The 15,272-nt window shown below is 38.7% G+C and overlaps 2 protein-coding genes across 3 annotated transcripts in view; one reads left to right on the top strand and one right to left on the bottom strand.

The window, feature by feature from the left end:
- tfec (transcription factor EC) overlaps window positions 1-9,847 on the bottom strand; it is a 51,161-nt gene extending 41,314 nt beyond the window's left edge. For both annotated transcript variants that reach the window (XM_046379321.1, XM_046379322.1), the window contains exons 1-4: window positions 9,633-9,847; window positions 7,985-8,120; window positions 5,421-5,648; window positions 5,110-5,130 (exon numbers count right to left, since the gene is read on the bottom strand). The gene's annotated coding sequence lies outside the window, so the exon portion shown is untranslated. The remainder of the gene's footprint in view (window positions 1-5,109; window positions 5,131-5,420; window positions 5,649-7,984; window positions 8,121-9,632) is intronic.
- On the top strand, window positions 9,283-14,342 carry LOC124053810 (aldo-keto reductase family 1 member B1-like). Its single transcript, XM_046379327.1, has 10 exons — window positions 9,283-9,485; window positions 10,474-10,641; window positions 10,794-10,910; window positions 11,074-11,151; window positions 12,088-12,210; window positions 13,115-13,221; window positions 13,639-13,720; window positions 13,929-14,012; window positions 14,112-14,194; window positions 14,297-14,342. Exons 1-10 carry the CDS (start codon window positions 9,420-9,422, stop codon window positions 14,337-14,339), a joined length of 951 nt encoding a protein of 316 aa, XP_046235283.1. The 5' UTR covers window positions 9,283-9,419; the 3' UTR covers window positions 14,340-14,342.
- The last annotated feature ends 930 nt before the right edge of the window (window positions 14,343-15,272 follow it).

Here is a 15,272-nt window from a genome sequence, read left to right as displayed (position 1 = left end):
GTGTCTGTGTCACACATGAGAAAACACACACACACACACACGCAGTCTGCCTCATTAAAACCTTTCCCATAGATGTACTACTTTGTACAGCTCTCCACTCATCATCACCTCCAATCCGCTCAACCCTTGCCTCCCTTTGAGCTCCACTATTTATTTTCATCAAGGCCTCTCTCCCTTCTTTCTCTCTGTCTCTCTCGCTCTCCCTCTCATCCACAGTGGGCTTTGTTGCTGAGCTGTCATGTATTGAAGCACCTATTTATTTTCTTCTTTTCACTGCTAATTCTCTCTTATTGTCCCTCCTGGTGTCCTGTTGGGTCGGGGACATGGCCGCCACAAGACTTTTTTGTTCCCTGTGTTCAAGACATGAGCCAGCGAGCCAAGATAATGATGAAGAGCTCAGACACGGAGGAGATACAGCCTCTATCACTGATCACACTGACAAAGTCTTCTTAACGTACACCCCTCACACAATGTCATTATTACAGAGTGTATTCAGTTTGTGCGAAGGACTGAGGTCACCATTGCAGGTTGTGTTGTTAACCTGCATAGTGTAGCTGTTCCTTGACTGTTTGTTCTGAATCTAATCACTTTAACAGGGACGCATGTGTATGGAAAAAAGTTTTCTATTTCATTGTGTCGTTTTAGTTTGACTTCGTTTTACTTTTGTAAAAAATGTGTTGCACTGAAGTCCAAATTCAGGAGAGGTGCAGGTTCTTCTGTCTGCACTGTATGTATGATGATAAATAATACATTGTATGTTCAGTGAACTTTAGCTTTCATCTCAACAGTTGCCTCTGAACAATTGTAACTGCATTAGACTTGAGAATTAACAGAATTGAAACTCATAATTAATATTATATCTCTTTCGATCTTGGGAATAATGATGTTGCACCAGCTAATCTCCTGTCTGGGGCATCTTAAATAGGGGCAGTGGGTCATAAAGAAGCATATACTACAAACTAGAGGATAGACAAATTGGTTAAACACGTGATAGGCATGTTATTCACATAGTAAACAGTAACACAGTCAAAACCACATTTTTAAAAATTCTTTCATGTGGTTATATTTTGATTACGCTTCTAAAACAGACTAATCAAGTAGATGGGAAAAACGTGTATTATCATTTTATATTGTCCAACTAAATATGAAACTGGTGGGGATTTTCCACAAAGAGAGCAGACATCTTAATACCACTGTCCAGTCATCTCTGTGTCACACACTGTTGATGAATGTTTTTCATCTATTTGAGCTGTATTAATGTATGAGAAACCAGGTTTCTATTAATAGTTGTTAATGTGCCAAATGCATTCGTAGAAGTAAAAAACTGTAAGGTTATCCCACTTCTTTTTAAGTCCTTTAACAGCATTTTTTTAGACTTTAAAAGCCAAGATTATATTTTAACATGAACAAATAACAAATACATATTTCTGAGATGCATCTCTTGGATTTTTTTTTTACATTAATATCTAATGTAGATGTTCACAAGATGAAATTCATTTTAATTCTTAACATTTCATGATCTATTGCTTGTAATATGTATTAAACATCCATGTAGTGTGCACATGCAGCCAAGTCTGAAACTGCATTTATAATATTATATCAAACAGGTATGATCTGTATAAACAAAATTGGTTTTAATTCAGTCATTTTCCTTGCATTAAGTAATTAATATCTTTGCTTGCTCTTGTACATTTAATTTAAATGTCCTGGAACTTTAAGCTTGCAAGTCTGTATGATCAAATGTTGAAACTATTAGCTCTCATGAAACAACTTGCGCTCTCACCTGTCACATAAAACCGCGACAAAATTGCTAGCCTGAAGATTTATTGTAGTCTTTCTAGCCTACTGCATTGACTGCCTACAGTGGGAAAAGGGCACAGCACAAAGGAGCATTAATATGCTTATATACAACGTCATGCTGCTTAAACCGTGGAAGAAACACAGACAGCATGTGCAGGGTCAAATACAGGTTCATCCTATTCTACATACGTGTCTACTTCACAAGTCAATCATATCTATTTTGTGACTTCAAAGAGTGGTTTCAGGAAGAGGCTGTAGACCGTGGATGAACATTCACATTCACTTTTCATCGGTCAAGGGTGCTCGCCACCGCTGAGAGGGGGTTACCCCAGCCTCGCTTCGAAGTCGGCCTGCGGAGCAGACAATGTTTACATTCTTCCAGCACATTACACCCTCCAGCCCATCACTTCTTACACTTATCTCTCCATCACGCTGCCTAAATTATTCATATTATGAAAATCTCAGATAAATAATATTAAGGGGCATAGATAAATGTACTAATGCACTTCTGTGAAAAGGTAAATCAAATCCAAGTTGTTATTTCCAGATTGACCACAAGATGGTGCTGTAAGCACCTATTCAACTTCTCAAAAAGACATTGTTCATACTCGTGTTTCCTTCTTGAAACTGTTACTAATGCCCCCTCAAAGTATGATTTAAAATAAAAAAATTTGAAAAGGCACGTGTGTGTCATATGTCATAAACTGTTTATATATGATATTACTGGCAAAACATGACTCAGAGAAGAGTGAGTTCTCCAATTGCAAAACTCCTGGAGTACCCTGTGCAAAAATCTTAATGTCAAAATATCGCTGCACACTTTCCTTTTTGCTGCACACTGTTCTATGTCTGCACACACCACAATGACACAAATTCGTTCACCTGGGCCCATCTTTCATAAAAAAACATACAAAGCAATGAAATCTGTGCTTTAAAGTCCTTTTCCCTAAAATTAAGCATTTGTCTCGTGCATTTTTCGCACTCTCCTTTTTCTCTTTGTGGCATTTATCTCAACATTCTTCAGGAAAAATTACTACTTAGTCATCTTCGCTGTGACTCATCGTCCCATGAGGCCTTCACACACATCCACCTTCTGTGCCGTGTAGCTCATTCTGTCCACACGGTTTTTCCCCCAGCCCAGCCCCAAACCGGCACACGCACAGCTCTGAAAACAGCATTCCCGTGATGCAAGATTAGAGAAGTTCACTGGGTTTTTTTCTCCATGTATTGTAAATAATATCAGGTGACTAAAAATTAGGAAGTAGCACATGAGGAACTTAAAAGATTTTCCCGCTGTGTCACTCTGATGTTTCAAAGCTACACTCACACAAACCTACAACACGCCCACGCCGGGACAAGATGTTGTCAAAATGACACTTGGAAACAACAAAGGATGCTATGAGACCTAATGAAACGAGGTCATCTTTTGCAAAGACAATAAATAAACATAGGCAGAAATAAATGGTGTATAGAGGAGTAAATGTCTGTTATTTTTACATTTAAATACATTTGATAACAATGCATAGAAGAATTAAGTGTTATTACATGGTGCTGATTGTAAAAACTTTTTGAAATAAATCATGTAGGAAAACAGTAATAATGCAGTTATAGTCATTAACTTTAAATTCAGATGACTGAAACTGTGTACGTTAAATAAATGACAGACAGTTATTTGGACACAACTATAACCGGGAACAAACTCTGCGTCCCCTCTGAAGTCTGAAGTTGTCCTGCCTAAAATGGGTTCACATAAAACTTTCATCTGCAAAGATTTAAAGATGAGCACTGATTTACTTTATGAACGTAAAAATCGTTTGTTCGCTTGTTCTTATCTGCCCAAAATAAATTATTTAATAATTATTATTTATCAAATAATGATTCTTGAATTTGGAATTATTTCTACATTTATATGAACAAGAAATATATGTATTTCAGAGCCATTATAGTCAGTAACATTCCTAGTTGCCGTTAACGAACTTCCTGTTAAACAGGATGTTGCTTGTAGAGAAATGAAGGTGAGGGACTTCTTTGCCTCTTCACCGTATAAAATGCACATTAAGTTACATTATAACACACGTCAAATTGCAGGACAATATCATTTGCACTTCAGTGTAGTTACCTGTAGTCTGGAGGCTATGGAAGACAGGTCTCCTTGGTTTACTGTATGTCTACTTATCTATCCGAGTCCAACAAATTATCCAAATTTTCCACAAACTTGCTGGTTGAGCTATACCTCCTCTTGTTGTTTAATCATTACTCAAGGCATGGACTAGTGAAAGGGCCCCAGATTTAAACCAAATTGTGTTTCCTCTTTTCTAATGCCAAGGAGCAGGGTGCAAAGGGAAGCTTTTACGTAAACTGTCCCGAAACCTGAGACAGAAATAATCACAGATTCTGGCAAGTCATCGTATTTCATAATCACGACTGGCCATAAATGAATCAAATAAAAATAAAAAACGATATATATATCTATATATAGATATATATATATAAAGAAATGACAACAAAATAAGCTTCAGTCTTTAAATGCTTTTTGTGATGAGGATTTTCTGGAAATTCTCAACAAAATCATGGTACTTACCTGGTAAATTACAACAGACACTTCAGCTGATAATGCAGCCTGCACACTTTGATATTGTTGTCAAGGTCTTTACTAAAAATAACGTCTTGACTTTCAAGTGCAGACTGAATGCTGTTAATTTCCTATTCTTGAGACAGTTTTTCCATAACTGATCGCTGCTCGACTTGTAAGAACAAAACACACAAGTGTTTTTGGTCAGCTTTATGGAACGGTGACATTTCATTCCAGGGGAAAAGGGCTCCGATATTGCATTCACGGTCACACTGTAATCTGCATAATGACAATGATGAACAACTCATGAGCAACGATTTGAGAGAAAAAGCCTCCAAATTCCCCTTCAGATGCATGTTGATTGTGTTTATTCACGGCAGTTAGGTTGATGAGGGAGCAATATGGAGGAGGCTGGATGGACACTTGTTATGTGTTACCGTTAAAATAGCAGACATCTCTTGACAAAGAACAAACACCAAAGGCAGACTGAAATCAAGGCGTCTGTGAAAGCTCTCAGGAATGCAAATTCAAAAGCACTTCATTACTTGCTTTTTCCCTGCAATCTTGTGTCTGAGAGACTGAACTAAGTGGTTAATCAAGCCAAAAACCAACCATGTCTGAGGGGCCAGAGAGGAGACACCTATACTGACAGACAAGGCCAAGGCGTGCGTGCTCACAATATGTATGTTAGTGCATGTTAAAGTGTGTGTGTGTGTGTGTGTGTGTTGGATCCATACCAGATCAGAAGTATCTAGTAGCTAAAAGAAATGCAAATGAAAGGATAACAAGTTAAGTAATAACGAAAGATGAACAGATTGTGCAATCAAATAAATTTTGAGCTCTCGTGGTAGATATTTACATGAGTTACTTTCTTTGTACTGCTTTTGTAGTTGAAAAAGGTCATTATTAAATAATTGGGATTTGGTAAGAATAAAACAAGACCTTGTACCCATGCTAGCAACCCTGTGAGGATATACTTTGACAGAGCAGTGCTTTGAGCTAAATGCTAACATTAGCATGTCCACAAAAAGATGTGTGTGAGACCCACCTCTCAACTCTGACACCTTCCAATCTTTAGACTTTCCTGCCTTGCCAGTTAGGTCCTGTTATGCAGTTGCAGGTACATTAACTCCAGGTGTGTTGCATCCAGTCACACAATGGTACCTTCTGTGTCTGGATGAGACACCCAGGGACATGCCAAAATGGTGGCATCTGACACAGATGCAGATGTCCTCTCCATTGCAAGGGGTAACATGAAATATTTCTGCAACATGTACTGTAAACAGGACAATGAAAGGAAGTAAATACTGTACTGCAAGAGTATATTAAAGTGTTAAAAACATGAAGGGAATCCAGGAAATTAACAGGAACTCCAAACATGCTGCAGGGTTACCTTAGCATAGAGGTTCTTTCATTCAGACATTCCGTAACATTAACTGAAGAAACTGCCTGAACTATTCTGGTGGAGGCAGCAGCTTCTCCTGTTTACATAACCAAAGTTTTTAACACAATTTTAATGCTATGTGACCATTCACACACCAACTCCAACGGCTTTAAGTCCTCTGCTGCCTTAAATTAGACGTGTTTTACATCGATGCATGATGGTACATGTTTGTGGTGGATGATTCTCCTCACATAAGTATAGAATTTGCAGTATAGAACGTTAGTTGTTGTATTACATTGTCAAAATTACCTTATTTGATCAAGTGCTATAGAAACATTACATTGTTTTTCACACATAACTGTGAACAAAAGACTGCTATGAAATTAGAGCATGAGCCATATCTTGCATAATTTTTGTCACAAACGGTTAAAAATGCACGTCACATTTCCTCTGAATCTTCAGATTGCTTGTTTTGTTTCACCAGTAGACCAATATCAATTCAATCAAAAAAAAACATATTCTAGTGGCTGGAATGAGTGGATTTTTTTTTTTTTTTGACTTATGTGCTTGAAAAAAATGACAAAAAATAATCAATTATAAAAATTGCTTTCTGCACACTGACTAATCAAATAATTTACTGACCATTTCAGCTCTGCATCAATTTAGAAAATGATTAATGGAACTAGAACAACACGTCCTTCAGCCATTGCAGCCTTTTTTCCTTCACCCTCCTCTGACCATCTTTGCTTTCTGACTCGACCCCTCAAAAATATGCTGCAGACAGTAATGGTGAATTTGGGAGGGATGTGATGTCATGTCTGAAAAAAAAAATCACACAACTCTCATGTTGTAGTGCTGTTACAATGATGATAATAATAATGAAGTATTTGTATGTTCACATCATAGACAGTGTAGGAGGTTCTGGCATCTTATTTAGGTTGAAAGGTGTGAAGTGGATTCTTCTGTAGTTGGATTTGTGATCACCAAGACCTCTTGCAGAACATGCAGACTATCCATCCATCTTCGGTGTGTGAAATTGAACTGCGTGTATGACCTGTGGAGTTGTCTTCAGTAATTTCAGAAAATATTTAATTTTCAATGAGTTGTTTTTTTTTTTAACTTCTTCTCCTTCTTCTTAATGTGAAATTATAGCCGCATAATTAAGGCCATGTTAGGCCCTGCATGCCAACAGCTGGATTCCAATGTAAAAAGTAAAACTTTTGAGTATTTAACATTAAAAAATGAAATGAAATGATAACAACAGATGAATAACACTGTATGTAAAGTCTGTCCCCCTGACCCCTGTCTGGAGGGAACTGGAGGAACAGACAGATACAACAGACACAAACTGCTCTCCAATTTGAGAAGTAGGATTACTGAAAATTTTTGATAATTTTCCTTGATGTCTGCAGGGCTCAGATCAGCTGCAATAATCTCCAGTGTGTCCAAGACCATGTAATGCACTTGACAAATGGACCATGATTTACTTATGACGTAGGGATTTCTCTCCCTGATCTTGTTGTTGTTCGACAGGCGGAATGTGCAGAATGCGAGTGCATGAGTGAACTCAGCAGGAGCTGACACTCAACATTAGATTTATGGGTGGAGATTATGACCCAGGGCACTGTGGTAGAAACAGAGAGAAAGACAAGCAAAGCCAAGGCCAATGGGAGAGAGCAGAGGTGGGAGAGAGAGGGAGGGAGGGAAGCAGGGAGAATGGAGCAAAGGCCATGAAATGAAATGAGGTGTTTGATCTCCCCAGGACAGGTCAGGTCTTACCAGGGGATTGTCTGATCTGATGAAGAGCCTATGAGAGAATGGACATCCCTAGCCGCACTGCGCATACATTATGGCCAAACATTATGGGAAAGGAGACAGTGTTTGATTGTGATCTGTATGTTTGTCACAACACCATCTATTCTCCGTCCAGCCCACTAGTATATGAATCATTTCCACTTTTCTCTTCAAATTCTTGGAGCAACATACTCTGAAATCTCACCCACGTCTACACTCTTTGTGCGAAGGTTTCCTTGAGAGGCACTTGGTTTGACACCAGGCCTCTGTTGTATCTTCAAATGTCTGGTCATTTCTTTGTTCGTTCTAATCGATGCAGTCAGTACAGTGAAAAGGCATCTGCCTGCAGACACCAAATAAGAACCTCTGAAAAATGAAAACTTTCCCCCCTCTTTTAGATGACAATTGTATGTCTGTGCCTTCGTCTGGTTTACCTGTGGGTCTTTGATCATGACAGCACGCGACGGTGTTTGATTCCTGGGGAACTTTGACAGTTTTCAGGCTGGCAAAAGGCCCTCCAGTGTCTGAAGTTAGATCAGAGGAGACGGGGCCTGAAAAGCAGGTGTCCAGCTGGGAGAAGATCAGAAGAGACACAAACTTTAGTGAGAGCCATTGTGAGGTACACAGTGGCTGCTGGCTCCCATAACTTTTCCCTTTGTATGTTTTTTATATCACTCCCTTCTCTCTCTCTTATCTTCCGCTCAGTGTGCTGAATGGCTCAGTTAAAGGTCTGTGAGGTTTTATCTGATTCTGACAAAAGAAAAGACACCTTGTATTTGTTCCCTCTTTCAGCTGTGTCTTGCGATTTAAAGCTGGTCTCACAAAGTGCACATCTTCTTTACAGTGTAAGTACAAAGCCATTAAAATTTGTCATCAGAATGTTAAAGACTAATCAAAAATCTACATCACATGCTGGACAATGAACATACACAAGGCTTGCTTAAGTTAAATCAAAAACTGGGTGAGTTCGTGAGGGTTTCGAGAGCCTTAAGTGAAATGAACAGTCAAGATCAATCATTTCAGTGACTGTAATTACTGACCATATTGGCTCATGTGTGAAATGATGTGACTATTTTACTGTTGAGCTTCGGTCGGTTGGTTTGAGGAGACGGTCTCACATGTTTGGCATACGTGGTAATGGTGCCCTCTAGTGGTTCAATGATGGAACCGACAAAAGTTGCAAAACTGCTACAGGCAGGTGCTGTTTTGCCAAATGGTTCTCAGGTGTGATTGGTCTTGGAGCTATCTTCTTCAAAGTCTTTTGAAAGTTTAGGGGTATATAAAACAGCTTACAAAATTAGCTCCATCATGCATATTGCATTTATGTAATGCATTCAACATTTTTTGACGTTATTGTAGAATCACTCCTCAAAACACACTTACATAAAGGTGCTTTTCATTCTTCTTTCTGATACTTTTATCTATATTTGGCTTGGTTTTTACTCATACATACTTTTGTTCCCCATGTCTTTACTCAAGTATTTGAACTTAATTTGAATCTTTCATTTTACCTTGTACCTTATATTTTAGGAACTAACACTTTTTACATTTATGTGACAAATGTAGGTACTACTAGTTACTTTAAGCACACAAAACATTACATCATTATTAAACCAGCTGGAAATGCAGTTCGTATTAGTAGTGCAGGTGCATGTATTAAGACAAAATAAGAACTGATGGACAGCCGCGTGTGGCTCTGCAGGCTGTGGCCTCAGCTGACCTAAACGAATTAAAAGGCATCATTAATCGATCGACGATGCTGCGGTTCTGCTCTCACTAACGTTTTCCTTGTACGGGTGTTCCCCACCTTTGCTCTCTGCACTTCTCCGATAACAGCCACAGCCGGCGATCTGTTCGTCATTTGGAGAGATGGCAACAACAGTGAAACTGAACACCGGTGCACAGATGCCCATTGTGGGACTGGGGACGTGGAAGGTGGGCTTATTTTTTTCCTTTTTTATTTTGTTCCACCTTGTTAGCACGTTACGCAAGCTAGCTGGACGTCAAAAGAAAGCATTTCTGAAGATAACATCTGTTACATATATGAGTCGTCAAAACGTTAACTTTCGACTGCTCACTTACCTTAATTTTGATATTAAAATCGCCGGTAATTGCGTTTTAAGCAAGTTACTGTGGGTTGGCTTTCTTCACTTTGTGCAACATAACCGGTACCAACCGTGGCTAATTCACTGCAAGAGCAGCTTTATAAAGGCATGAGGATCGTGTACGGTAGTTTACTGGATCTGACCTTGAGCTAATGTGGCGTTGTTCATTGCACTGTAATGCACAACAGATTACAAAATTACTTAAGTTCATGTGTTATTATAGACAACAACATTGTAATCTCATGCTTAAAGTGCTTATTCTAATCGAACATGCAATCAGAAGCGTTTTCAGGGTTGGAAGATGCGGGGCTGAGCCCGGGTGTCCATAGGGGGCTCAGGCACATCCTCTTCAGGGGACAAACAAAAGCAAACGTATCTAGCCTACATTCTTGTACATGTCTTAAGAATTCAAAAAATGCATTTTAAAACTGTCCATCTCCTCCTCAGTTAAATCCATTTTGCAGAGGTGTCCTGTTGTATGTGTTTTATCCATGCATGATTTTGTTAATTTAAGGCATTACTTGACTGAACTGCTTTCAGCCAAATAGTGAGGGTGGGATAAATAGAGAGGACGCATTACTCCAAGAACAAAAGTGTAACTTGGCTAATCCTTTGGCCCTTTTCTAGTTCCCCAAAGGGCCTCAAATCGGGAGGCCCTTTGGGGAGGGCCTTTTGCCAGCCTTAGAAAAAGAACATTTGGATTTTTGCACAATTTGAATATGAGTTACACTGAAGCCAAACATGAGGCTTTAATATACTTCATACTGACACCATATAAAGTTTGTATACCACAGTAATTAACCATTCCTGTTTGTTAGTCTCCCCCTGGCAAGGTTGCAGAGGCGGTGAAAGCAGCCATCTCAGCGGGCTACAGGCATATTGATGGAGCATATGTCTACCAGAATGAGACAGAGGTAGGAGAGGGTGTCCAGGCCGTGATCAAGGATGGTATAGTCAAGAGAGAGGATCTTTTCATTGTTAGCAAGGTAAGTTGTGGGTGCAATATGTACATATGTATGTCCTTATTATTTTTTTTCTTCCACAAACAGGTATTGGAACTAATGTTGCCTATTTATTTAATGTCTTTGTTTTAATTGTACATTCTTGAACATGCATGTTTTTGTTATTCTCTTCGTAGCTGTGGTGCACTTTCCATGGAAAGTCACTGGTGAGGCAAGCCTGTGAGAAGACTCTCAGTGATCTTAAACTGGACTATCTAGACCTCTATCTAGTGCACTGGCCCATGGGTTTCAAGGTAGGCACACATTTGCTCTGTCTGCAGTGAGAGAGAATGTGAGTAGTCTTTCCACCCGAGAGCAGGCGAAATTTTATGTTAAACTTTCCCTTTCCCTAGTAATGTGGTGTAAATCTGAAGTCTATTCGTCCCTTTTTCATGTTTTCATGTTGTCATGTTGCAGGCTGGCGGTGACCTTTTTCCTGTGGACGGCACAGGACAGACAATCAGTGATAATACTCACTTCCTGGAGACGTGGGAGGTGAGTTTAAAAAAACCAAGCTTTCCATGGCACCAGAATGGAAACAATCTATTTAAAATTTCTCGCCAAATCTTTCGGACTTCTGAAGGGTATCTAATCTTGATCTGTTTCGATAAACAAAGTATCTCAGCGGATTAATATTTTACCCTTAAATTATGAGTTTGTTATCCATTTACAAAGCTGGCCAGATAGTATTTTGTGTGGTTCATCGCCATTTTGTTGGAACCCTTTGCATAGGTAAGAAAGAGCACTGTGTTTAGTTATTAATATTTAGTTCCAGGATCTTATTGTGTCTTTCCTGTGTTGTTTTTCTTCTTTTTGTTGTTTTATCTGTTTTCTTACATCTACCTGTTCTGGCAAACCTTTATTGCTCCCTAATAAGTATTTGAGAAGTTTCCCAAAGCAAACATAGAGGGGTTTCTTCATTTTCATTTGAAAGAACTCAGTCTCTTTAGCATAACCCATAAATCCCTTATAAGATATTCACAGAGGCTCCAATCTCCATGGTCTGTTTTCTCCTTGGCATGTTGTTTGAATTTATCAGAAAGTAATCAGTTCTGGAAAGTACAGTGCTAAAATCACCACAAATTATTACATTTTGTCTGCAAAACATCTGAATTTAAAACAAAACAGAGCAAAGCTAAATACTGATATTTGCTCTACCTGCCAGAGAGTAGATGCATGACTTCTGCACAAGTCAGCAGGGTGGTGGGCTGTAGCATCAGAGTTAGAATTTGCTTCCAAATTTAAGTAAATCAGCTGAGTAAGTCTCAACAGTAAGTCTCCCAAGAAAGAAGCTTTAACAAAACACAGAGTTGCTAGAGTTTTATGGATCTTCAGCAAGTATTTTGAGATAGGTTTAGACCAGAGCAAACATAAAATTTGATCACTGATGTAGCCTTAAGAAAATGCGTATTTTATTGTCAATCTTCTCAGGGGATGGAAGAACTGGTGGATGCTGGTTTGGTCAAAGCTATCGGCATTTCCAACTTCAACAAGGATCAGACTGAAGCCATTCTCAACAAACCAGGCCTCAAATACAAGCCTGCCAACAATCAGGTACACCTGGATATGTGCTTACCAAAGTGAAGTCATCTTCCAAGTGACTGCCCAGTTCACCTGTGTAGAATAGAGATAACGCCAGCTGCTCATAGGCCAGCCTCTTTAATACACTTTCATCAGATGAAACAAAAAGCACTCAGCTGTAGGAACAAGGGGGGGAACTTGTCTTTGACTGGAGGGGGTCTTTAAAGGGCAAGAGGCCATAATGGCAGTATCTGTCTCCTCTTATCAGGACTGAGAAAATGAGTGTCTTGTTGAGTCATAATGGGCAAGAGCAGTTCTCCCTCAGGCTAAACCAATCAGCTGAGGTGACCTTATATTTTTGCTGTTTTTCAGACCACCATTCTCCATGAACAATCTTGCTTTGTGTGTTTGTATTGAATATTTGATTACAGCTCCATTTTTCATCTGTCCTTTGTCACCATACAGACAAAACACAAAACAAAAGATAAATTTGTGAACCAGTTTATCCCTAAAAATAATGTCAGTAACTGCAGCAGGTTCTGTAGGCTTATATTTAATGCAGTTAGACTAATGTTCTCTCGTCCCTCTCTTCAAAACAGAGGATAGAATGCTTTTTAGCTATGTTTTGCAAAGTAGGAAATGATTCCAGAAAACTAGATGGATTTTTAAAACACGTTAGAGAATGTGTCCTCCAAAAAAAACCTCTAATTTGAGCATTTTAAAGTAAAATTTTATAATTCTTTTAATATGAAACTCAAATTTCAAGGGCTGAACAGTTAAATATATGAAGTACTACTTCAGCTTGTATTGTACATACCCTAATAACATATCTTTTGATGATGTCAGTAACCTCACATGTGTTTCTCACTTTATTACGTTTTATTTAGTCACATGGCTTCTGCAATGCATGCCAAGAGTTTTGTGTTTGTTCCACCAGATCGAGTGCCACCCATACCTGACCCAGGAGAAGCTGATCAACTACTGTCACTCCAAGGGCATCACAGTGACAGCTTACAGCCCCCTGGGCTCCCCTGACAGACCCTGGTCAGTTAGCATGAGTACAGCTGTGTTGTAACACGCGAAAAGACTTTTTATCACCACAAAGTGGGTCATATTTTATGCCTACTCAGTATTTGTTAAACTCATTGTGCCTGTCACATTCCCGTGGTTAGTTTCAACTTGTGACTGCTGTTCCTCTTTGTCTCTGGAGTTTGTGTGTGTGTGTGTGTGGCATAGTTTAGTATGATTTAAGGAATTACCCCTTTTTGTTTTGTTTTTAATCATGAAATCTTTACTAATTGTAGAGAATTTGCTTGAAACCACGTGTAAAGATGTTGATGGTTCAACCTCTTTAACAGCTGCTCTCCTTTCAAGCAGTGTTTGAATGTGTTAAATTCAGAGATTTGCATTGATTTGACCATAGTCCCGTAGATTATACTGGATGATGTGTTTAAATTGCAGGGCTAAACCTGAAGATCCCTTACTGCTGGACGACCCGAACATCAAAGCCATTGCTGAGAAGCACAAGAAGACCTCTGCTCAGGTACAGTCCTCACGTGGGCTCAAGCAACTGAAAAACTCTTTCTCTTGCATGTGTAATCTGAGTTTATTCTCAGTCACAGCAAAGTGGAAATGGACATAAATGCAAGAGAGAAAAATGCGGTTGATTTAAATACTATCCAAATGGCTCTTGTTGTCACTTCAAGTCATTACACGTTCACATGTTGATACTCTTTCTTCTTGCCTGCCAGGTCCTGATCCGCTTCCACATCCAAAGGAACGTGATCGTGATCCCAAAGTCGATCACACCTCAGCGCATTCAGGAGAATTTCCAGGTAATTAGCTGGAAAATTGTTCAGATATTTTCAAGGATTAGCCCTTCATCTGATTGACTTACTTGCATGCATGGAGACCCATTGTTTACATCTTTGCAGGTGTTTGACTTTGAACTAACTGAGGATGAAATGAAGACTATATTGGGATTTAACAGGAAATGGAGAATCTGTCCCATGGAATGGTGAGCACGTACATTATGTTTTTTTTTGGATTGTTTACAACATTGTTAAGAAGCTGTTGTGTCCCTGGAGAACGTTTTAACTTTTTTTTTTTCTTTCTGCAGTGGCAAGAATCACAAGGATTATCCATTTGATGCTGAATTCTGAAAGGAAAAAAAAATCCACAGCAGTTTATGGAGCTTACTTCTGTAATCATGAGATTGCTCGCTTTTCCGTTCAGTTTTCAATGATAGTGGGGCCTTGGATCAGATGTTTATTTTTATGTTAAACTTGAAGAGAATAATTGACTTTGTTTGTTACCGGTTTTATGCACACTCCAAAGATCACACATCAAAGGTAAAGTTTACAATTTGGTTTCGAACATGATTTATTTATTTACTTTATCCCTGAGACTTAGTATAGAGTATAGAGTAAACTGAACTGCATTGCTTTGTTACTGAAGAAGCTACATGTGTGCCACATGCACTACAGATAAAGATAAACTATTTTTCAAGTGAGTAACAGCTCGAAGTTAGTTCTCAGCACTCCTCGTGTAGCTAGAATTGTTATAAATTTCTGTCAAGGTAAGTGTGTGACTACACTGTAAACAGTTTTTTCGTATGAAAACGGGAAAGAGCTGACAGCACAGACGCCACAACTTTACTGTTATTTTACAGTACAGTCTATTACCGTAAAACTGAAATATATATATTTCTGTATTTGACAATTTACAGTAAAATACTGACAGGTAAAGCCCCAGCAAGATATTGTAATTTTACAGCACTGAAATGACTACATTATATTACTGTTTTTCTGAAATATAGTGTATTTCTGTAATTGAACAAATTATAATACAGCACTGACAACAAATGTGCCAGGACTCTAGTATAATTCTGCGATGTCCAATGTTTTCACACTCTATTCCTGTAATCCATATATGAGTCTTCAATGTCTTCAATAATTTTATTGTTTTGCTTCAGCTTAAAATGTTCATTCAGAATGTTTTGCTAAATAAATAAAGGACAGAAATCAAATGAACGTATCTAACATGTTGCGTTAATGCAAATATTATCACAGTACACAACAGAATACAAAAAAGCA

This window comes from Scatophagus argus, chromosome 22 (assembly GCF_020382885.2).
Source record: "Scatophagus argus isolate fScaArg1 chromosome 22, fScaArg1.pri, whole genome shotgun sequence".
Lineage (NCBI taxonomy): Eukaryota > Metazoa > Chordata > Actinopteri > Scatophagidae > Scatophagus > Scatophagus argus.
Note: the sequence above shows the minus strand (reverse complement) of the source record. Positions and strands in the feature narration are given on the sequence as shown.